Below are 25,831 nucleotides of genomic sequence, written 5' to 3' on the forward strand. Positions count from 1 at the left end.
AAGGTGGAGGCACTAGAAGCATTTAAATTTGGGTAGAAGAGGTACCAGTCTACAGAGGAGACTGAGGAGAGGTAGCCAGATAGGTGTAAGGAAAATTGACAAAATGTGGTAAGAGGGAAAACAAAGGAATGCTGCTTCCCATTTTGGTTTTCTGACAATATTATTTACTTTTTCCTTCTAGAACTTCACAGTTGTGCTAAATTGCTTGGAATTCAACTCTGCATGCTCTTTTCTTTATTGAATTGAAGAACTAGAACTTTTATCTCAACTTTCTTTCCTATTTTTTTTCCTTTTTTCCCCCTCATTAAATGTTCTTTCAAATTTAATTTTGTTTAAGTTCCTGTTTAGATCACTTGGAGTTTTTTTCTGAAAGTGATAGTTTTCATTTATAGTTTTAAAATTTTGTGTTTCAGATCATTTATATAATGCCACCACCTCAGTTTGGGCTTCCAAGATGTGACCCATACAATATCCTGCCCTCACACCTCACATGATTGCCTGTGTACCATTGTCCTTCATCTCTCCTCCCAGCAGGCAAGACCATACCTTGAATCAGTCCTTCCCATCTTCTGCTCACATTTTTCTACCTTTGCCCTTTTTCATTTTCACCAAACCTCCTTGCAGTTATCACTTTTTCTGGTCCCTTTTCACCTTTACTTCTTTATCTTGTCTTAGCTTGCTATCTGTATTATGTGTTTACCTTCTTCCTTATCTTAGAACTCATTTTGCATAGATATTCATACTATCCCAATTTCTTTCTCCTGAAATAACATTATCAAATCTCCAACCACTTGTGAGCCCAGTTGTGCTTTTCTCTCACTGCTCTTACATTGTTTCATCTGAAAAGGAAAAGAGTTTGTTGATCTGCTACTGTGTCAGACAACGTGTTAGTCACTAGGTACCTGATGATTACATTAAAAATGTATAGACCTTCAAAACTCTGCTGTCTTATTCTTAAACAGTTGATCTGTTGGAAAATAAAAATTATATCATGATATAGATTGTGCCCACCAAAATTTTATATTATTACTAATCTCAGCAAGCCCCATGATGTTAAAAGTAACCCCAAGTTGATTTTCTGTTCTTTCTCCATAGTCATGATTCAGAACACTTCTACTTTTCTCAAATTTCTGAACTCAGTTTCAAAAACCTTATGGTTGAATCAGACCGTCAAGACAATTTGTCCCTAGCTCCCAATTTCCCCTTCACTTCAAAATTTCTTTATATCTTCATCCAAGCTTTTTCTTCTAGTCTGTGTCAGAAGAAGGATTGCTTCTTTCTGCCAAAGGTAAACTTTTCCAGCTGTTTTTCCTGATGCACATGGGAGAAATTCTAGAGAAAAACACAAGATGAAAAGAAATTGTTATTTAATATGTTGTTTTATTACACATTTATCCTGTTATTCTACATATTTGATTTTTATGTAGTTAATGTAGACTTTGAAAAGCTCTTTTAAAATATAATTTATACTGTATGTTAATAACTTTAGTGGGGTATATTATTTTGTTATTAAAACATTGTGTTAATCAAATATAAAGTGGAGTTGGTGGTTTTTTTTCCTCAGAGAGACTGGTGGTGGTGGCTGAACACTGTGAACAGAGTCTAGAAGACTTGCTTCGAGAAGGGAAACCCATGAGGTACTGTATAATATCAGGACAATTACATGAAAAGCAGAAATTGGCAAACAAAAGGCATTTTAACTAGAAACTACAGGATTTAAGTTTCTTCTGTTACTTGTTTAATGATAAAATCCAGGTGTAAATTTTCACTTTAGGAAATTTAATTCACAGGCCTCATAGAAATTCAACATTGACATTATCCAGTGTTCACCTTTTGTGAGGTAAGCATTCTGCAAAGTACTTGACAAAAAATTACTAAAGAGGATATACAGGAAAATTTGAAATCTTTTTAGTACCAAGCATTTCTCTAGCTGAGTTTTAAGAGTATTTCCTGAGAGAAGTACATGGTAACTTCTCACAGGGCACTGGTATTCTTAGGGACAGAGGACATAGTGAACTGTGTAGAAGGCTAGATTGAAGAATAGAGAGCAATAATAATCATGGCGTGGGTGGAATATAATCATACAGTTTAAATTCAGTTATTTCAGGGGCTTCCCTGGTGGCGCATGTTTGAGAGTCCGCCTGCCGATGCAGGGGACACGGGCTCATGCCCCGGTCCAGGAGGGTCCCACATACCGCTGAGCGGCTGGGCCCGTGAGCCATGGCCGCTGAGCCTGCGTGTCCGGAGCCTGTGGTCCGCCACCGGAGAGGCCACAACAGTGAGAGGCCCGCGTACCAAAAAAAAAAAAAGTATAAATTCAGTTATTTCAATGACACATGAAATTTACTTTCTAAGGCATTTTTGGCAAGAAAAGTGGTCTAAACTTTCTTACAAATATACTATTAAATGAGCTTCTTCACAGATTTTCTGAAATTATCTTAATATTATGAAAAATGTTTCTTTAATGAATTAAGTTGTACTAAACCAGTGAAAAATATTTGCCATGAGCCTTTATAGGATTGTAATTATCCATCCTAGGTTAAAGAAATATTCTTATTCTTGGTCTTTAATCATTGCTATATTATAGATGAAGATAAATCTTTTGCAAGGGAGGAAAAATGTGTATCTTACTAAATGGTAGTAATTTAATAGCAGCAAAACAAATAAATTGAATAAAAGTACTTTCCTTGCTACTTTAAATGGTTTGGTTTTAAGTGGTCACTGGAATGAAAGATGCAGATATCAAGTATCCAGTTGCCTCACTTGCTTTTTTAGAAAAGTCTAATCTTACCATGGTGATAAAAGTGACTTTTCTATATATTTAACCTAACTTAGTAAATATGTTTTTATAGGTATAATTTTTGCATGACACAAATCTTTAATTGTATTTTTTTAAGAACATATTACTCTTTGCCCACCAGTTTAAATGTGCACTTTTTTTTTTTTTTTTTTTGCGGTACGCGGGCCTCTCACTGCTGTGGCCTCCCCCACTGCGGAGCACAGGCTCCGGACGCGCAGGCTCAGGGGCCATGGCCCACGGGCCCAGCCGCTCCGCGGCATGTGGGATCCTCCCGGACTGGGGCACGAACCCATGTCCCCTGCATCAGCAGGCGGACTCTCAATCACTGCACCACCAGGGAAGCCCCTAAATTTACACTTTAATTTGTAGGCCACCGATGCAAAAAAAAAAAGTTCTCTGTGAAAGCTAGTTGACATTAAAATTGAAAACCAATTGTAGTCATGTCTTTAGGAATTTTAACTGAGTTTGGGTTAAATTTGCATAAAGATTTACAATGCAATATGTATGATGAAAAAGCCACTAACTAGCTAGGCAGCCTTGGACTGGTCTCTTGATCATTTTCCATATGTGTAGAACAAGGAGTTTTACTTGAACTAGGCATCATTCTAGAGGAAGTTATTGTCAACTTTATATTTTATTTAATATGAATTACATGTGATAATATATTAATCAGTTGCCTTTATAAGCATATGTTTTCTTATACTAATATATTATACTAGTATATTAACCTACTATTCCCCATTACTTAAATGGTAGATTTTTTTGACAGAAGAACCCATGACAAGTCTAAGTGTAAAATTCAGTGCTATAATATAAAAGGCAAGTTGTTTTAGAAACATCTATTTTTTGATCCAGCAATCCTCCTCCTAGGTAGAGGATCTCCTTAAATTTGTACCCAAGAGGTACATCATTTGCCTCCCTGTAGTCCCATCCCTGCTTTGGCATTTAATCAAGAGAAAGGCAAAATGCATGCCCACCAAAATATTTGCACAAGAATGTTCCCAGAAACATTATTCATAGTAGCCCCAAACTGGGAGGAACTCAAGTGTCCGTCAGTGGGAAAATGGGCAAGCAGATTGTGGTATATTAATCAACAATAAAACGGAATAAACTACTGATACAACAACATGATGAACCTTAGAAATATTATGCTGAGCAAAAGAAGCCAGACACAAAAATCATATTCTTCCATTTATATGAAGTTGTAGAACAATCAAAACTCATCTACGGTGATAGATATAAAAATAGTGCTTGACTCTGGTTGGGAAGAGGGCAATACAAATACTGATTCAAAATAGCCTTTACTGAACTATCTGGGGAATGGAAATTTTTACATCTTGATTAGGGTATTACTTACATGGTGTATGTTCTTGCAAAACTTGTCAAAATTCAGTGGCGTGTACACTTAAGAGTGTGCATTTTGCCTATGTAAGTTATACCTCAAACATTTTTTAAACGCCTGTTGAGTTATTTACTTGGCTTGAGTTGTGAGTCTCTCATATAGCAACAGTGTTATGTTGTTAATGAAGATGCTTCATCCAGTGGCATACTTGTTTGTATTTCTTTGTTTCTATAAGAAGAAATAGTATGAATTAGTTATTGCTGCTTAACAAATTACCTCAACACTTAGCAGCTTAAAACAATAATAAACATTTATCAATTTATACCATTTCCCTGGGTCAGGAATTCAAGAACATTTAGGTGGGTGGTTTTAGCTCAGGATCTCATGACATTGCAGTATATCAGCTGGGGCTGTAGTCTTCTGAAAGCTTGACTGGGGATTCAGTCAGCTGTTTCTAAGTTAGCTCACTCATTTGGTGCCAGTTGTTGACAGGAGGTTTATTTCCTCCCTACCTTGAGGGCCTTTCCATAGACCTCTTGGCTATTCTCACAATATGGTGGTTGGCTTCTCAGAATGAGTGAGTGAGCAATCTAAGAGATGAGAGAAAGCAAAGTGGAAGCAGCAATGCCTTTTATGGCCTCTCCTGAGGAGCCACGCATTGCTGTAGCTCATTGGATACAGAGTTCATCCATTAAGTCTATTCAGTGTGGGAGAGGATGACACAAGAATGTGAATCCCAGGAGTCAGGGGGCATTGGAGCATCTTAGAGTCTGGCTGTCACAGAAGTCTTGGAGATCATACAAGTAATAAAAAAAAAAATGGGAAAAAGTAGGAATGAAATACTAAATCAACATTAACACTAACTGGAAAATAAAGTTCCTAAAATTATTCAATACTCATTAGGGTACTTGGGACAGAAAAAAGGAAGAAGTTTACCCTATGAAGAGGACAGATTATTAAGGGAATATCCAGAAGTATCAGAGGACATAGCTATGCTATGATTGGAATTGCTCTACATCATGTAAATTGATGTTACACATGGTCTTGTGCTCCCAGCCATTCCAGAGGACTCTATAAGCCACAAGTAGAGTAGTTCTTGTCATCAGGGTGGTAGTAACTGTAGGATGTTCCTTCTGATCTCCACATTTCCCTCTTTGCCCATATCTGTCCTTCCTTTACTTACTGAAAAGAACTAAAGGAGAGAGAAGCTGGTGACTCTGAAGACAAATTTCCATTTTCATCATTTTACCTCACTCTACCCTTTTACTTTATTTATTTTTGATTGTACTATATAAGGATATAATTGCCATTGCTTTGCCAATAAGATTAAATCCATTAGCTCATGAAAAGTTTTACTTTTCTGTGCTTGTCATCATTTATCGTTGTTTTAGAGATAATAAATCTCATAGCAATGGATACCAGTAGCCTCAACAGTGTAAAGGTATAAAGAAGCCACCTTTCTTCAGTGCCCTTGTATATGTCTTCATGAGGATAAAACGTTATAGATGGAAGCATATTCTTTGAGTAGGTAGCAGAACATCAATAGGATTAAATGCAGATTTCATACTGTCTTTCATGACATTTACATGGTCTTTTTCATTTATTTAAAATAGAACGTATGGTAGTCTTATGGGTCTTTGTAATTTCTTCAAGTGAGATATTTTTAAACATTTTTGTAAAGTATTGTTTTTAATCATTCTGATAATAGATTAAAATTCAATATTTCCTTTGTTCATTTTGGGATATAACATTCAGCACTTACTGCCTTTGAGTAGAAATGATTCTGTCAGGTTCAGTTCCAAGTTGTTATCTGATCCATCCATCTAAATTAGCTTTGTTGAAAACTATTTGACTTTCCACATATTTGGATTACATTAGTCTCCAATAACAGAGCAGGTTTCATGTGCAGGGTTGATGTGTTGCAGTTTTAATTAATTCTATAACCTATTTATGGAAAGTGAGAAGATGTTCTTATGGCTTATAAATCAGTTCTTTCCCCTACTGCCAAAAGTAAGCACCCTGCACCTGTAAGAAAGGCTGATGCAAAGTAAACAGGAAATCTATTTAGATGGGATTGCTGTTTGAGATCCATGATTTTTACTTGTACATCTGTCTCTAACTGTTGCAAAACTGTAAGCTGCCAGTTGTCTGGTAGTTATTTGCAGTTCATTGTCCAAACTTAAGCATCATGTAAGGCATATATCTTACTGGATTTATACTTTGAAGGAAATTTTGCATCTTTTGTAAAATTGGTGGGATGGGGGATAGAGGAATGAAAACTAGAAACTTAGAGAAGAGTCTTGTATCAATTTACTCACTAACTTTTTTCATGATAAATTTAATATCACTTAACTAAGCAATATTGTACTCAAACATTATGGTAGTAATTCGTATTACAAATGTATTGTAACTTAAGACTATCTTGAGGTTTCAGATCTCACTAGAAAATAAAGTGTTCTTTCTTGTTATAATTTTAATAGCCATAAAACCCTGTTGAGAATTCATGTTATCCAAACCAAAAATAATAATTTTGTGCTATGACCTGGAGCTTATAATTGAGTCAGTCTTTTATGAAATAACGTTATTTGTGAGGGTAGTTTGCTAACCTGGTTTGAAAGAGAAAACTCATTTTCTTTAGAGTCTATTCAAGCTTGAATATGAGGAATTAATTTTGGAGAAAGCTTCTCTCTTTTCAGTGGCTTTTATATGTTACTTGTGCCAGAGTTCTCTCTTGCCAGTATCCTCTCCAGTTTCAGTTAAATGATCCAAATTATTTGCTGGAAACATAGAAGCACGGAATTCAATTAAACTCCTATAACCAGTACATTTCAAGAAAAAAAAGTATAGCGTTTGAAAGATTTGTTTGAAATCATCTCATATTTGGTGCCTGTGAATCTATTTAATTGCTACCCTAAAGCCAGATTCAAGGTACTGAAAAGTGGAGAAATTTAAATTTCATCTCATTTCTAAAATATTTTCCAGAAAATGTTAAAAAAGAGATATACCTTTTGTCACTCCTATTAAAACAAGCATGAGGGAAATGGTTTGTCTTTTAAGTCTAGGTGCTATTTAGAAAGCATTTACCGTTTGTGTTATTCAGAGCATGTACTTTTTCTTAATCTATAAAAGTGCCAGCAAGTATAGTTCATAGACAGATATTCAGCAGAGTTTTGGCACTTGCAGTAAGCTCCTGCATTGTCCTTACATTTGCAAGTGAAGGCAGGGTGAGTGGTGCAGGCAAGTTTCTTTAATAAAATGTAGTTTGTCATATGTTTTTAGGGTTATGATTTTGAAAATTTACCAGAGAACCATCAACATTGCAGGGGTTATACATGAGACTTTGATGGGAAGCAGGCTATGTCTGCAGCTGTTCACTAGCTTGATGGAAAACATGATATGACTTACTCGGATGAGTAAGTTTTATTTACCCCTATTAAACGATTGCCTACTCACTGAATTAGATACGCCAAAGAATTTTGAACACATTCTAGAATACGCTCCACAGATGGATAATGAGCTACGGGTCATAGTCATCAGAAATAGATAGTAGATACTCTTATTTTAGAATATAACCTGGTGGTAGAAGTTAAGGTTCTCGTACATTTTTTGCCTTCAAGGGCCCTAGTTTCAAAATGCATTTGAAATTACCACAGTATAGTCAAGTAACTTAAAGATGTGTATAACTGATGTATATTTTTCTTCCAGTTTTACTTGTCTTGTTTAAAGACAGAAAATAATACCAAAAAAAGATGGTCTTCACCAGGCATGGAATCTTGCAGCAGCCTTTTGGTTTCTCCCTCTCTTGTATTGTTTATCCTATTTGCCAGTCAAGTATTGTTAATACCACCTCGGTGATATTTCTCTTGTCTCTTCTGTCCTCTACACTGTTTAATTCAGGCTTCATTAACAAAGAGCTTGACTATTGCATTGCAGCATTCTCCTAACTGGTCTTCCTGCTTTTAGTCTTTCCATATTCCAGTTACTCCTACTTTCTGCTGCTATGTTAATATTGTTATAGATGAGTCCATTCCCTGCTCAAAAACATTTTGTGGTTCTCCATTTGTGTGTGTGTGTGTGTGTGTGTGTGTGTGTGTGTGAAGAAAATGCATTTTATAGGCATAGGACCTGACTTCAAACTCTCTAAATTACTTCCAGAGTATCTAAATTGTTCAAGTATTTTCATTGTTACCAATATCTGGTTGAAGAAATTGAGTGCCAGAGAATTGAAATATACCTTGTTGAAGACCAAGCTGTCTTTTTGCCCAATGTAGATAGCACAGTGTACATAACACTTCTTCAAGTAATTCACTTACCTCTGTCTGCCTCTATACCATACCACTGAACCAAAGCACAAATTGTATTTTTCTCCTCCAAATTCCTTTATTACATTGTATCTCTCTAGTTGTAAGGTACCTTTCCCCTCCTAAACTATAATTGTTTTCCTTGCAATTATTTAGTTAAGGAAGGTATGGTTTACTTTCCCTTAATTAACCATACATTTTTAACATGCATACAGTATTTTTTATTTTTTCTGTCTCCCGAAATTGTTAGCATAAGAGTTTGCATATAGTTAATGTGTTATAAATTAACTGTTAAATGAACTAATTATGTTTTTAGTTTAGTCATGCAGTTTGAATTCTATTTCCCTATTATCTTCATTTTAATCATGTGTCATAATTATATTTCCCAAACAAATGAGTTTTGGTGAAAGTATAATGCAAATGTATCTTGGTAATTTGTTTATTATTTTCTTGGAAATATATTTATTTCCGAGATTTATTATTTTCTTTAAAAATGGAATGATTCGAGGAAACAAATTGTCGATTTCCTTTCTCATGACTCTGAGGAAGAATCCACTTCTAAGGTCATTCAGGTTGTTGCCAGAATTCAGTTCCTTGCAACTGTAGGAATGAGGTCCCTGTTTCCTTGATTACTATCAATGAGGGGCTGCTCTCAGCTCCTGGAAGCCATCTGCATTCCTTATCATGTGGCTTTCTCCATCTCCAAAGCCAGCAATGGATAATATCCCTTGTATCACATCTTGCTCATGCCTGGAATCTCTCTTATTTCCTGTCTCTAACCTCTAGATCCAGATTTCAAGGACTCATGTGATAAGGTCAGCTGCACCATAGAATATAATGTGATCATGAGGGTAAAATCCATCATATTCATAGTCTTGGAAATTATGCCAGATGTACATCAGGGTACAGGGATTTGGGGGACCATCTTAGAATTCTGCCTACCTCAATTTGGTTAGTAAAGATTTGGGAAAATTTTTTAGTCTTATGGCAAGTGTCATATTTGGTGTTCTCTTTCGTATTAGTAAATCATTTTGGCTGAGATGGTGGGAACTGTGATGTGTCAGGGGTCACCAAGACCACTCCCAGCTTCAGTGATTCAATAGAAGCACTCACAGGACTCAGATGTTATTATACTCATGGTTACATTATACTCATTGCAGCAAAAGGATGCAAAGCAAAATCCAACAAAGAGAAAACAATGGGGCAAAATATGGAGGAAACCAGGCACAAGCTTTCCGGAGTTCTCTCCCAGGAGAGTTGTAAAAGATGTCCTTAATTTCTGCAGCACAAAAATTGTGACAACATGCACAAAGTATTGCCTATTAGAGAATCTGGCCTGAGCCTAGGAGTGAGAATTTGTACTGGGGGTTGGTCACAAAGGTACATAATGCCTGTGTGACTGATTGCAGTTAATGATGCTCCAGACCACCCCCCCACACACAGAAGGAAGCAGGTGTTCGACATAAATCACATTGTTGGCACAAACTATCTGGACAAGCTAGAGTGATTCAAGGCTTCAAATGGGCAAAACACTCTTATCAGTTAGAGCATTCCCAGAGCATAATTCCCCAAAGCCCACCGAGGGCCAGACAGGAAAGTAGGGTTAAACTGGAAAGCAGGTAACACATCAAAAAGATGCCGCTAATATTCAGCTCCAGCTCCCGTGTTGCCTTGTAAGAATGTGTCCCGGTGTTACTATCTCTTTCAGATTTTCAAAAGAACTCAGAATCTGGATTCTTACGTGAAATCTCTGAATTTCTAAACATTTTCAAGTAGTTAAAAAGTTTTAAAAGACCATGATCCAAACAAAACAAAATAACGGGCCGAATTTGGCCAATGGGCAGCCAATTGGCAACATCTGGTCTAAGAAGTTAAGTTGTTGCTAGAGAAAGATACTCTATGCTTTGTCTGATTTAAACAGTTGGGGTCATTGTGAGAAGAAATGAAAAGTACTGGGTTTTTTTTTTTTTTTTTTTTTTTTTTTTTTTTCCCCGTACGCGGGCCTCTCACTGTTGTGGCCTCTCCCGTTGCGGAGCACAGGCTCCGGACGTGCAGGCTCAGCGGCCATGGCTCACGGGCCCAGCCGCTCCGCGGCATATGGGATCCTTCCAGACCGGGGCACGAACCCGTATCCCCTGCATCGGCAGGCGGACTCTCAACCACTGCGCCACCAGGGAGGCCCAGTACTGGGTTTTTTAACTTTTAAGAGTCATTCACTTATTTAACACATTGGAGAGAAAAGGTGAAATATCTGCATTTTCTAATTTTACTAGTGAGGTGGGAATTAAAAGATTGTTTTTGTTTTAACAGTACAATGATCTGAGAATGATAGGGCCCATCTGTGTTGGAAATTATTTTCACCTATGATAACTTTCTACTTTAAGAAAATCATGTGTGTAGCCTCAGTAGTCAACTATCACAGCATTTTTTTCATTTACTCGTTGTTTTGCCTCCTATTAAACAAATTAATTCCTTCAGTGAGTGAGGACACTTTAGTAAACTAACTAAGGAGGTTTGTGTTAGGAGTTGCACTGACTTTAAGGGAACACCTTGAATTTTATTCTGTGGTATTGTCTATACCCATGAAAGGCAAAAGAAGGAGGAAATAGTAATGAAATTGAAATTAACCAGTACAATTTCCTATTGGGAAATGTTTGAAAAGCAGAAACTTCTGAGTTGATAAATTATAAAGTGTCAACATGTAAAAGAACACAAATAAGTTCTTGAAATCAGTCTGTAAGAGGCTCAGAGGGTGTTTTTATTGTTTAATTTTTGTCTTTTTTTTTAGCTATACTTTTTTTAAGTGCTTGTGGTAGCGATTACAATATACATCATTAATTTATAACAGTCTTCCATGAATTAATATTATGCCAATTCATATATAATGTAGGAATCTTAAAACAATATACTTCTGTCAGTATTTACCGTTCTCCCATCCTTTGGGTATTGTTGTCATACATTTTACAACTTATATTTACTTTATATATATTATAAATCTAACCATACATTATTTTTTTGCTTTAAACAATTTCTTTAAAGACCTTGAGAAACAAGGAAAAAAAAATATTTTGCATTTAACTGCATATTCACCATTTCCTGAGCTCTTTATTCCTTTGTTTTGATCCAGGTTTCCATCTGGTCTCATTTTCCTTCAGCCTGAAAAACTTCCTTTAAAATTTCTTTTAGTGCAAGTCTGACGTTGACAAATTCTTACAGATTTTGGTGATCTGAAAATGTCTTTATATTACCTAACTTATTTTTTTCTTGGCTGGTATTTAATTATAAAAATTTCAAACATAGCAAAGTTGAAGGAATTATACAATATACCTATATCCTACAATTAACGTTTTTGCCAACTTTTGCTTTATCATATATCTGTCCCTCCCACTACCTGCTCATTAACTCATTCTATTATTTTGATGCATTTCAAAGTCAGTTGCACATATGAGTACACTTTATCCCTAAATCTTTCAGCATGTATATCATTAAGTATAATTCAATATGTATGCTTATGATTTCTTTTTAGGTAAAATTTATATTCAGTGAAGTACAAAAGCCTGTGTTTCATTTGATGGGTTTTGAAAAATGTATATACATCTCTGTAGCCCAAATACACATTAAGATTAGGTCTCTACCATCATCCTAGAAATTTTCCTAATGCCTTTTCCCAGTAAATCTTTGCCATTCACCCCACCCACAACTCCTAGAGGCAACCACTTTTCTGATTTTTTCACCTAAGATTAGTTTTGCTAATTCTAGTACTTTATATAATTAGAATTATACAGTATATACCCTTTTCTGTAAGGATTCTTTCACTCACCCTCATGTTTCTGAGAGTCATCTATGTGGTTTCGTGTATTATAACTCATTCCTCTTTATTGTTGAGGTGTATTACATTTTATGAATATGCCATGGTTTATTTAGCAATTATCTGTTTATGAACTCCTGGGATATTTCCAGGTTTTTGGCTATCATAACAAGTTGCTGTGAGTGTTCTCGTAAGTCTTTATCTACTTATTTATTTTTGGCTGCATTGGGTCTTTGTTGCTGCGTGCAGCCTCTCTCTAGTTGCGGAGAGCAGGGGCTACTCTTCATTGCAGTGCGTATGCTTCTCATTGCGGTGGTTTCTCTTGTTGCAGAGCACGGGCTCTAGGCGCACAGGCTTCAGTAGTTGTGGCTCGCACGCTTCAGAGCACAGGCTCAGTAGTTGTGGTGCACAGGCTTAGTTGCTCCGCAGCATGTGGGATCTTCCCAGACCAGGGATCGAACCCGTGTCCCCTGCATTGGCAGGCGGATTCTTAATGACTGTGCCACCAGGGAAGTCCCTCATAAGTCTTTCTGTGGGCAAATGTTTTCATATCTCTGCATATATACGTAGCAGTAGAAGTGATGGCTTATATATGTATAAGCATATGTGTCTGTGTATGTATACGTATAAGTATATAAGTATATGATTAATACTATTAGAAACCACCAGACCTTTTTCCAAAATGTTGTACCTTTTACATCCTTACTAACAATGTATGAGAGCTCTAGTTCCTCCATATCCTTACCAGCAGTTGATGTTTTCATTCTTTTAGTCGTAGTGAGTATAAAGTGGTATCTCACTGTAGATTTAATTTCCATTTCCATGATGACTAAAGATGTTGGGCGCTTTTTGTGTACTAATTGGGCATTCATATCATGACATACATACCTGTTCAATTTGGGGGATCCCATTTTTAAGTGGGTTATTTGTCTTTTTATTATTGATTTATAGGCATTCTTTGTACATTCTCTATATTCTCCATACATAGACTTTGCTAGATATTTTTTGCAAGTATTTTCTGCCAGTATGGCTTGTCTATTCTTAAGCTGTATCTTTTTTTTTTTTTTTTTTTTTTGCGGTACGCATGCCTCTCACTGTTGTGGCCTCCCCCGTTGTAGAGCACAGGCTCTGGACACGCAGGCTCAGCAGCCATGGCTCACGGGCCCAGCTGCTCCGCGGCATGTGGGATCTTCCCGGATCGGGGCATGAACCCGTGTCCCCTGCATCATCAGGCGGACTCTCAACCACTGCACCACCAGGGAAGCCCTTAAGGTGTATCTTGATGAACAGAAATTATTATGTATAATGAAGTCTAGTGTACCAGTTTTTCCTTTTTTGGTTATTGCTTTTTGAGAAAACTTTTCCTTCTCCCAAGTCATGAAGATATTCTCATATGTTTTCTTCTAGAAGCATTATAGTTTTAGATTTTATGGTGGATCTTTGATCTTTCTCAATTTAATATTTGTATATGGTGTTCAAGTTCAGTTTTTGCCATATGGATATCCAGTTGTTCCAGCTCTATTTGTTTAAAAGATATTTCTTTTCCCATAGGATTGCTTTAGTGTTTAATTGAAAATTAAATGGCCATGTAATTGTAGGTCTGTTTCTGGCCTTTATTTTGTTTCATTTATCTCTTTTTCTATCCTTATGCCTGTCTTAATTACTCTAACTTTATAGTAAATCTTGAAGACAGAAAATATAAGGTTCCCAACTTTGTTCTTTTGTTTCAAGATTGCTTTAACTATCCTTGGTTGTTTGCATTTCCAGATAAATTTTATAATAACCTCAATTTCTAAAAATGTCTGTTGGTATTCTGATTGGGATTGCATTGCATCTGTGGACAAATTTGGGAACAACTGACATCTTAACAATATTGAGTCTTCCAATAAATGAACATGTTGTTTCTCTCCAAATTGTTTTTTTAATTTATTTATTTAATTTATTTTTGGCTGTATTGGGTCTTCATTCCTGCGCATGGGCTTTCTCTAGTTTTGGCAAGTGGAGGCTACTCTTTGTTGCAGTGTGCGGGCTTCTCACTGCGGTGGCTTCTCTTGTTGCAGAGCACAGCCTCTAGGCACGGGCTTCAGTGCTTGTGGCACGTGGGCTCAGTAGTTATGGCTTGCAGGCTCTAGAGCTCAGGCTCAGTAGTTGTGGTGTATGGGCTTAGTGGCTCCATGGCATTTGGGATCTTCCTGGACCGGGGCTCGAACCTGTGTCCCCTGCATTGGAAGGGGGATTCTTAACCACTGCGCCACCAGGGAAGCCCTCTCTCCAGATTTTTAAGTCTTCCTTATCTCAGCAATATTTGATAGTTTACAGTGTAGAGTTCTTATCCTTTTGTTAAATTCATTCCTAAGTATCTTATGTTTTGATATGACTATAGATAAATTTGTTTTATTTTCCAGTTGTTTGTTGGCTAGTATGTAGAAATGCAAGCAGCATAGGCATGCAGTATATAAAAATACAAACATGAACTAGGTCAACAAAAATAAACATAAGGCCTATAGATTGTAAGAAGGAAGAGGAAAAAGGATAAAAAGGGAAGGAAGAGTTGGAAACATATTTCTGTGTGATGATGATATGATTGTTTATGTGGAAAATCCTAAGGAATCTAAAAAAGTACTCTTTGAATTAATAAATGAGTTTAGTAAGGTCACAGGAAACAAGGCCAATATAAAAATATCAGCAATAAGTTGTTAGAATTTGTTGCTTACTTAGCAGTAAATCGCCCAAACTGCTTAGCATCTAATTTTTTCTTAAGTGTATTAGATTAAATCTTCCTCTTGGAAGATCAGGTAATCCCGTGAGGTAGAAAGCGATTATTTAATGTAGTCTTTGAATAATATTAAAGCCTAGAGCAAATTCACTAGCTCATAGTCCCTAGAACTTAGATATGAAACTATTTTAGGTAGACAGGGTGCCAGAAATAACCAAACTGGGCGCTTGTGCTACAGCAAAGGTGACTTGACAATTTCTGTTTAGTGGTCATCTGAGATGAGATAGTTGGAAAACTGAGATAGCCATTGTTTTTGAGGATAATAAATACTTCTTTAATGTTTTAATAAAAGATATTTTTGACTGAATGGAGGGTGATCCTATCTCTATGTGGAGATGGGTTTCAGTCATAATTGCTAGCAGGGTCAGAACTTTACTCAGAGAGCAAGATTGGAGCTGATCAATTTCTTGAACACATACTTGATTTTAGCCCCAATGGACAGCAGAATAAAACATGGGAGAAATTGTCTTTGTTTGAAAACAGAATTGAGAGTGGAAGTTGTCAAATGTCCTTTTCTATCATAGAATAAGCCCCATAAAATTTTAAAATTTGAGCAAGTCTGCAAGGGTATACTTGTTAAAATATAGCAAAACTAACCTCCAGATACCTAGAAGAGTTAACTTGTCCAAAGGCATTCTTTAAAATTATTCATCTGGATGTCACTGTACTCTCCAAAGCAATTTCAGTTTTGACATAATTAAAGGTTAGAATATCTTTTAAGCAATAATTGGCCAAAATTTCTTGAAGCTATTTCTGGATGGAGGGTCACGTCATCAGTATGCAAAAGGACCTCTCTCTAAAATGTCAGCAGGCAGACATCTAGTTCACCTAAAAGCTGTTCAAGCTAAGGAGGGGAGGACTATCGCTGGCTCTTTGTATTTTTCTCTCAGAACAGATTTTTGCCCTGACAGAGTGGGCCATTTTTGCTTATTCTAATCTTACAATAGTATTTCCTTATAGGCTTTTTGAGTAATGTTAAAAAGCCTTGAGATAATATTTATGTTGTATAGTTTGGCACATAAGCAAATATTGTCTGTGGTGTCAAAAGCAGATGACATATCGAAAAAATCAATCAAAAGATTTACCAACAGAAACTGACTTTAATAGATACTAATTAAGATGATGGTCAGTGGAATGGTAGTTATAACTTTTCCTTTCCTCTTTCAAATGTTAGTCTTGGAAAAATTATGTCAATAATTAATTGGCAAAAATTTTTAGGAGCTATCTACAAAGCTATCTAGCTTTGTCTACATTTTTTAATAGGATGTGTTACACATCACACCCTAACCCTTGGTATATACTGAGGGAATGATATATATGAGGACTTAAATAAGTTAATGTTAGCAGCACTTTTAAGAGCTTTGGGACATTCTTTAAGTGGAGCACTTTTAAATTTAAAACATTTAATCATATCATTCATAAACAAGAGGGATAGAGAAAAGGAACGGACACAGTATTTTTATTGAGCACATACTATATTCTAGTTACTTTGCTATATACTTTTCATAGGTAACTTTAAGGTTATTACTGCTAGTTAGTGAGTGATCTAAGGTTTACAGAATATCAAATATCTACTAAAGTCACAGTGTAGAATAGTGAACTGTGCCTCTGAAAGGCCTGTTCTCACTATAGCCTTTCTTAGAGCAACAGTACTCCAGAATCTGCCTTTATGACAGGTCCTGTTCAAACAGCACAGTCTTTTGAGAGAATGAACTGCTTTAAATTTCCAAGTTCAATGAGTCCTATCCTTAATTATCAGACTATCTTGATGGCTCTGTGGGGATTTCTTTGTTTCCTGGCATTTTTATCCAACTAGAAACCAGAGAACCCAGTGCTTTCACTCTGTCAGACAAAGAAGCAAGCAAAACTTGTTTCTTTATGACAAAAATCTATTGGTATACTCGTGGCAAAATGATTTCTCTTGTAAGATAGTTGGGGTGGAGAAATGAACACTATATAACTACAAAACATTATACATGGGGTTCATGAGTTCTTATTTTATTTTGGCTTCCTCAGCCACCTATTTCAATTATTTATGCAAATGCAAAGTTTAAATTAGAAATGATTTATTTATCCTAAATTATTCAGAACCTCAAAAGGGAAGGACTAGACAAAAATAATGATGATGATGATAGCAACAGCATAATTGCAGAATTTTGTGCAATACTTTGTGCTAGACATTGTCCTAAGCACTCTACACTGGTTATCTTATTTTTTTCTTATAGGAGCTCTATGATGTGGTTTACTAATATTACTTCCATTTGATGTGTGAGGAAAGTTAGGCTCTTATGAGGGATCCAAGAAGTAAAGTAATTTTTCCCTGATCATACAACTAATAAGTTGTAAGAGTTCCAGGTTTTCCCCTAATGATGGCAAAATGATCATAACTCTAACTTCATATCCTCTCAGTCTTCCAGAAAGGAGCAAGCCATTTTTATTGGATGCTGTGTAAGACCGAAGATTTTCAATCAGAACAATTATTATAGCCAGGAGAAAACAATTGACAAAGGCCTGAGTCATGTTTCCACTCCTAAAGGCAGGACAAGTGAGCTGAGGAGTATAGGAGAGAGGTGGAACCTGGAATGAAAATTGTAAGTTATCATTGGAAGAAAGGGCATGGATACCAGGAAGGGAAACAACAAATGTCTACTGCATTTTAAAGAATAAGTAACTGCTCTAAGCCTCAGTTACTATATCACTACCTGGAGCTTAAATTCTCTTTTGATTTCACCATCCATTGCTGTTAAACACAGAAAAGCAGTGTAGTGTAGTGGTTAAGGACATGGACTCTAAGACCAGCCTGCTGGGTTTGAATCAGCTCATTTCCATGAGTGTCTCTGCTTCAATTTTTTTTTTACCTTCTAGGATAGTGGGGAGAATTAATGAAGTAATAGATGTGAATTACTTATAACAGCACTCGATATAGTACAAGTTATCTGTTTCCTATTAGTAGCAATAGTGGTAATGGTGTCGTTATTATAGCTACTACAGTGTACTAAATGATTATTGGATATTATTATCAATAAGCATTGCCTGTGCAACAGTTATAGCCTTTCTATGATGACCAATTATGATTAATCTACTCAAGGATCATTCCATACTTCTTCAAGTACCTATATGTTTCAGATACTGGGCTAGGTGCTAGTGTGTCTGAAGATGAAAATATAAAGTCCCAGCCTTTAAAGAAATTGCTAGCTAGTGAGTAGACAGAGCTGTAACAAACAATTACAAAATTGCATTTTTGGGGGGGGGGGATGTACTCACAAGAGGTATATGCAAGTTATCTTGGTAGACAGAGTACCTCACAACCAGGAGAATCCAGAAAAGTTTTACTAAGAAAATAATGCTTGTGTTGAATCTTAAAGGATGGATAAGTATCATCTAAGTGGACCAACTAGAAGGGCAGAGAAGATAGCAAGTGCAAAAAGACATTGGTATGCAAGCATATGACTAAAGTAGAGGCAGAGGGTCTGTGGGAAGAGAAGTGGAGGAAATGAACTTGGAGAGCTAAGTACTAAAAACATCCATCAGAAAGCAGTGAAAGTGCTCTCCCTAGTTTCCTTTCTAAAACAGTTTTGGAGGGTAGGAGAGGGCACTCTTGTTTAAGATGATGAGTCTTAATATGTGCTATTTTGGACAGTGACTTAAGATGAAAAAGTGTTGGTCATATGAAGAATGAGACATTTCCTACTTATGAGCTCCTCCCACATTACCTAGAAGAAAGATTCTGATTTTTCTCTGCTCTAGTCATCTCAATAAATGAAAGTGTTAGCTCTCTGCTACAAGCAATCTGGTCATTGCATTTGACCTGTGCATGCTGTTACTATCTAATTGTACTTTCTCTGTTCATATGTTAGTTTATTCACTAGCTAGACATTTTGTCAGCTGTCAGTGTTGTTTGTCTTGGTGATAGGCCATAAAAAATCATTTTTTTGACACCGTTTACCTCAGTTTCAAAGGTAGATAAGTATTTCAAAATCATCATGATAATGATGGAACATCCCCAGTTCTACCACATACGTATTAGACAAACCCCAGATCGTAATTTTCATGTTTTGATAGTCTTCCTTATTAGTTTTTCCCCACAAATTTTTGTTTGTTCTCCCATAATGACAGTTTTAAGAATGTGAGACTCCTCAGAAATCTGGGACTCCGTATTGTTCTTTATTTTCTTGTGAAATTTTATGTTAAATGTGTCTACAGCTTTTCTGGTAAAATACTATACTGTGTTTAGCTGTTAAAAGTCTGAAAGAGAAAATGTCCTTCAGCATATGAATAGATAAACATTATGGCATATCCATTCAGTGAAATACAAAGAAATGAACTGGTAGTACAGGCAACAACATGGATAAATCGTAAGAACGTCATGCTGAAAAAAAAAAGCTAGACATAAAATAGTGCTGTATCATTCCATTTATTTGAAACTCTTGAAAAGACATATTTAATCTATAGTGATAGAAAACTTGTAGTTCAGTGTTTGCTTGGAGCCAGGGGTAGGATATGGGATTGACTGGGAAAGGGAATAAGAGAACTTTTTTGAGATGATGGAAATGTTCTGTTTCTTGATTGAGGCAGTACAGTTGTCAAAACTCTTCTGATGGTATATTTAAAATGAGTATATTTCATTGTACATAATTTATATCTAAATAAAGATCATTTAAAGAAAGAATTACTCTGTTATAATCATGTCATGATGGAGATAAACTAGTTACCTTGATGTCATGTGTATCTTTATAGCCAACTGTACTTGATTCTATGGCTGCTGCTACAAATTGCCACAAATTGAGCGGCTTAAAACAACAGAAATTTATTATCTCACAGCTCTGAAGATCAGAAGTCAGAAATCAAGGTGTTGGTAGGGCCTACTCCCTTTGGAGGTTCCTGGGAAGAATCCTTCCTCGACTCTTCTAGTTTCTGGTGTCAGTATTCCTTTGCTTCCTTTTGGCTTGTGACCGCATCACTCCAATATCTGCCTCCGTCTTTACATCTCCTCCTCTGTGTGTCTCTCTCTTATAAGGGCACTTGACATTGGATTTTGTGCCTAACTGGATAGTCCATGATGATCTCCTCAAATGCAACCCTTTCCCAAATAAGGTAACATTCACAGTTTCCAGTGATTATGATGTAGACATATTTTGGGGGAGGGGGCACCATTAGGCTACATCAACTAACATTATCATTCATTAACATAATACTTTTCTGTGACTTGGTAAAAAATAACTGTCTTCCAATTTTTAAACAGTATTCTCGGGTCATTATGGGATTCTATGGGGAAAAGATTTTTTTCACTCTCTCTTCTAAAAGCATGCTGAAATGAGTCTGATCTTTCTTGCATCATAGTGCTAAGACCTGTGACTCTAGTTGAAGGTTAGGAAAAATAGACAAAACGGATTCATTTAGGTGATCTGACTTAGGAAAAAGGAGCTATGTAGGTAAACAAAGCTCCCTAGAGTTCTACATTAGGTTTGAGAACAAAGCCCTGGCTATTAAATTGTTATCTTGCCTTGTTCTACCTTCTCTATGGATCATAGGAACCTTAGTTTTGGATTCTTTGATCAAAATATGATTACTGTATCACCTCAACTTCTGATAAATAGAATAGGAAATTTTCATCAGTCATATTTCTTATAATTTTCTTGACACAGACCAACACAGCATTGAACTGAACATTTCAGTTTGATAAATTTTGTTTGCAGCAGACGTTTTATTAAACAAGTGCATAAAATTCAGGCCCTCTCATGTTCACTGTTGTGATGAATTGCCTAAAAAATGTGAACTGTTCCACTTAAAGAATGTAAATTGGCCTCAAATAAAAATTCTGAGCAGTAATAGTAATATGTTCATTCTTTGTTCACACAGTAATATGTAAATAAATTTGTTTAATTAAAAAAAAACTTAGGAATGAACTAGGGTACAGATTCAACCAAATATGAACCATCATAGATTCTGTCTTAGAGAAAAGTTATAGCTTTATGTCATCCCAAATGCTGCCAGGGCTTGGCAAGTGGAACTTATTACCCAGTGCATTTGCACTGCCAGTGTCAGTAACTCTGGTGGAAAAAAAAAAAATGGTTTTGGAGTTTTCTGTGCCAGGATAGTAAAGCTGCTTGGGAGAAGAAAACATTGATGAGGCAGAAATATACCCAGCTCACCCTGGGATCCTCCAATTCTGCTTATCAAGTGGTGATTTTATTCTCACAGAGAAATTAGAAAATCATTCTTCAGATTTTGTTGTGTCATGGAAATAATTGAAGAGCCCAGTTTACAATCTTTGTTAATTTATGGCAATATATATACAGATGTGTTGTAACAAAATGGTATTATATTGTTTATTATAAAGACCCTAGTTTTTTTTGAGGGGGACTTGGACTTTTTGTTTTGTTTTGCTTTTAAGATGATCAGCGTTCTGTGTAGGGCCAGTAATAGCTCATTGATCTCCGTTTAGCCCCTGTTTTTGGTGTTATATTTCCCACTTTATAAAACTGCAAACTGAGGCAGGATAAAGTTGGAACACTTTCCAAGCATAGCAAATCAGTGACAGAGTTTCCTGGCTTTATGTCTGAACCTCAAACCACTAGACTATGCTTTCCATATGTATTTTGATCTTATCAAATTAATTTTCTTCTGAGAAAGGAAAGGTATCTAGTATTCAAGTTGGAAAGTTAATTTCCCAATTTATTGTATCCCATTGAGAATTAGTCACATTCCAGACTTAGAGCTTTCAACGGTTTTTTTTGGAGTGAGAATTGAATTATAAAATATGCCCAGTCTCACAACTTATGGACAGATGGACTGTTTGGTGTTTTTTTTTAGACCTATTACAAAATAATCTTTCGGTAAGCAGTTAATCAATGCAACTTCCTTTTCAAAACATCTGAATCTGAAGCAAATTAATTTTTAAAATAAATTTATTTATTTTTATTTATTTATTTTTGGCTGCATTGGGTCTTTGTTGCGTGCACGGGCTTTCTCTAGTTGCGGTGAGCAGGGGCTACTCTTCGCTGCGGTGCTTGGGCTTCTCATTGGGGTGGCTTCTCTTTTTGCAGAGCATGGGCTCTAGGCATGCGGGCTTCATAAGTTGTGGCACATGGCCTCAGTAGTTGTGGCTCACGGGCACTAGAGCGCAGGCCCAGTAGTTGTGGTGCATGAGCTTAATTTCTCCGTGGCATGTGGGATCTTCCTGGACCAGGGCTCAAACCCATGTCCCCTGCATTGGCAGGTGGATTCTTAACCACTGTGCCACCAGGGAAGTCCCTGAAGCAAATTAATTTTTAAATTTAGTATGGGTGGGTATCCTTTTAGGCTCAAACATGTGTGCCAGTAGCAAAATGAGTTATTTCCTTTTTCAATTCCAAAATCTTTCTTGTTTTCTTTTTCCTTTAGAAAAAAATTGCTCTGTTAAGTATTGTGATATTTTTTAAAAAGTGTCAAAATTTAGTAAGTGATAAGAGGCAAATTAAGAGCATCAAAGATATTAACACATCACTGAAAATACCCCTCTCCAAATTCTGAAATTATAAACCAGTGAATCATTGAAAGTTCTACACTAGTTTAGTTCTTTTGCCTTGAAATTATAGGACAGTTTAGGTTAAAGATAACACAGGGTTATACAGTTGTTTTATTATCTGAACATTAATCACTAGTATTTTATTTTTCCTTTCCATTTCTTAAATCACACAGTAGCTAACTATATTTCATCTGTGTTTCCTCTTAACATTTTACCTCAGGCTAATACCAAGTAAAGAAAGTTTTAGACCAAAAGGAAAATTTCTGTGGGAATGATCAGGTTTTATAAGGTGAAAGAACATCTTGAACTCATAGAATCCAGAAATGTGTTTCCTCCTTTGGTTTGCTGACTGTATGGGTATTTTGGCTTATGGAATGGCCCTTAAATATCATGGGATTATGGGTCTGAGGAAATAGCATGTGTGGCTTTAGTTACCACCTATCTATGAATGACTTCCAAAGCTATCTCCACAATCCTGACCTCTCATTCTCTTTCTTGGCCTCTATTTCTTGCAATCTGAATAACATCTCTTCTTGGAAACTTTGCAGATACTGAAAAGAACTGATGGTTTGAGCCTGATAGGAATTTCTCTGCATTTTAATTTATTTTTCAACATTTTTATTGGGGTATAATTAATATACAAGAAAACTGCAAGTATTTAATCTATACATTTGGTGAGTTTGGACATAAGCAGGTACCCATGAAACCATCACCACAATCAAGGTACATAATAGACATATCCATCACCTCCAAAAGTTTCCTTGAGTCCTATTTATTTGTGTATGATCTCACTTAATGTGAGATCTACCCTCTTAACAAATTTTTAAGAGTTCAGTACAGTATTGTTAACTGTAGGCACAATGTTGTACAACAGGTCTCTAGAACTTAATGATCTTGCATAGCTGAAACTTTACACCAGTTGAACAGCTCCCATTTTCTTGTCTCCCTAGCTCCTGGTAACTACTGTTCTTCTCTGCTTCCATAAGTTTGACTATTTTAGATACCTCATATAAGTGGAATCATGCAGTATTTGTCCTTCTGTGTCTGGCTTATTTCACTTAACATAATGTCCTCCAGGTTCATCCATATTGTTGTCACAAATGGCAGGATTTTCTTTCTTTTTTTAAGACTGAATAATATTCTATTGTATGTATATACCACATTTTCTTTAACCACCTATTGATGGACATTTGGGTTGTATAAGAGAATCTTTATGGTATGTTTTAAATCTGACAGAATTAATCCCTCTCATTGATTTTTTTCCCCACTGTTTTCTTATATATTTTTGTATATTTATTATTCTTACCATACACAAAAAGGGGCACAAGGAAACTTTTGAAGGTGATGGATATGTCTGTTACCTTGATTGTGGTGATGGTTTCATGAGCGTATGCATATGTCCAAGCCCATCAAATATGTCAAATATGTGCAGTTTTTTGTATATCAATTATATCTCAATAAACCTGTTTTTAAAAAATAATAAAAACTCTGAAAGACATAGAAGTAGACTTGAACAAATAGAAACACATCCTTTTTTTTTGGATAGAATAACTCAAATTCATAAAGATGTTAAGCCTCCCCTAATATATGCAGATTTAATGTGAACTCAACTCAAATACCAAATACTAACAAGTATTTTTTTTTGAGCTAGAAAAATTGTAGGAATCTATCTTAACAACTTAGTTTAATTCACAGTTTTAGCCAGATATTAACAAGATTATCATTTTACCCACCATACAGTGGCTCATTATTCTTTCAGTAAATAAAAGACTAGAAGGAGAGGTGTATTTTCAGCAAACTAGTACTTTCTTTTTTGGATAGCCATTGTGTGAACTTAAGCAATTTATGTTTTCTTGACTTACTGAAGAATTATACACTCCCTTATAAATGAAGTTAACCCCATTGATATAGTCTAGTCTAATATACTTTTTTTGAGCTGTTATTTCCTTAGTGGTGATGAACTTAATCTTGTTATCTCCACCCTCTTGCACCATCATGGATGTGGTTGTATACATTTATTGAACACCTATTATTTGATACCCATTTATTGAGCACCTACCTTATAGGCACTATGGTAAGCATAGGGATTCCAAGTTGAATAAGCTTCAAGGTATTCAAGGTACCACTGCCTCAAGGTACAGTGAGAGAGACAAACTTATACAGAAATTATTTCCATAGAATTAATAAACCCTGCAACTATGTACTGTCAGAAAATAGAGACGTAGAATTCTACCAGGGGTAGAGCCATTTGATGAGAAGCCATTAAGGATCCTGGCAAAAAAAAAAAAAAAAAATATATATATATATATACATATATATATGTATAAATATACTGAAATGACAGAATAGATCTAGAATAAAGAAGGATGTAAAAAAAAAAAGGACTGGTTGAGATAACAGGGGTCTCAAGGTCTTAATGAGATTAGAGAGCAGGTCCTCAGGAATGGGGAACAGAGAAGTATAGGAGATTGTAGTTGAAAATCAAGATGTTTTGAGTAAGTAGCAGTTGAGCAATGTCTCATGACAAACTGTCTGTATTTCAGGATATTGGCTGGAGTTTGATGAAAATCTGTGGCTATGAACATGGGAAGCTAACTAATCCTTATAGATATTAAACCCATGATCTTGGCCTCAGTATGTTTTAACCAACTAAGCTAAACAGCTGCAGATAATTTACAGATGATTGAATCAGAAGCACACAGTATAAATTTCCTTTGAAATACATCTGGAAAGGGATAAAGAAAACATACTTGGTATTGTACTAAATTAATAGATTTGAAATTCATTAAGCCATATTTAATATCCAAATACAGCCAAGTTGAGTCATGCCTAGAAATTATCGACATTTGTTCTTGGTGGTGGTGGTGGTGGTAGTCATGTTTTTTTCTCTTTTAGTTATTAATCTTATTACTTTCCAAGATTTATGATTTTTGTAGGTCTGCTTTGTTCTCACCAATGTAATAAATAAATTCTCATGTTTTCTTTTACTCTCAAGACAGAGAAAAAAGATGATTATCATCTCCTAACTTAATTATTGAATTATAATTGTATCAAAATTCTATTGAATTCAACTGTATTAAAATTGTCGGTTTATAAATCTGTGTTTTCAACTATGCTGTAGGCTTTTTGATTGTGGAGATCAATTTTTCTTCCATGGAGCCTAAAAATGCAGAGGCCTAAAAACATAGTACCAAGCAGTTAAAAACAAAAAAGTATACAAAATTCCATAAATACTGATTTCTTTTTCCCGTTATAGAAAATAGCATTAGCTTTTTCTTCTCCTTTATACCTATATTT

At 35.8% G+C, this 25,831-nt stretch overlaps 1 protein-coding gene across 4 annotated transcripts in view; it reads left to right on the forward strand.

Moving 5' to 3' along the window:
• TBCK (TBC1 domain containing kinase) overlaps positions 1–25,831 on the forward strand; it is a 231,950-nt gene that overhangs the window by 16,391 nt on the left and 189,728 nt on the right. For all 4 annotated transcript variants that reach the window (XM_082606857.1, XM_082606856.1, XM_082606859.1 and 1 more), the window contains exon 3: positions 1,565–1,637. In XM_082606857.1, coding sequence (XP_082462983.1) covers positions 1,565–1,637 — 73 coding nt within the window. The remainder of the gene's footprint in view (positions 1–1,564; positions 1,638–25,831) is intronic.

This window comes from Mesoplodon mirus (genome assembly GCF_964341445.2).
Source record: "Mesoplodon mirus genome assembly, chromosome: 2".
NCBI classification, from domain to species: Eukaryota; Metazoa; Chordata; class Mammalia; order Artiodactyla; family Ziphiidae; genus Mesoplodon; species Mesoplodon mirus.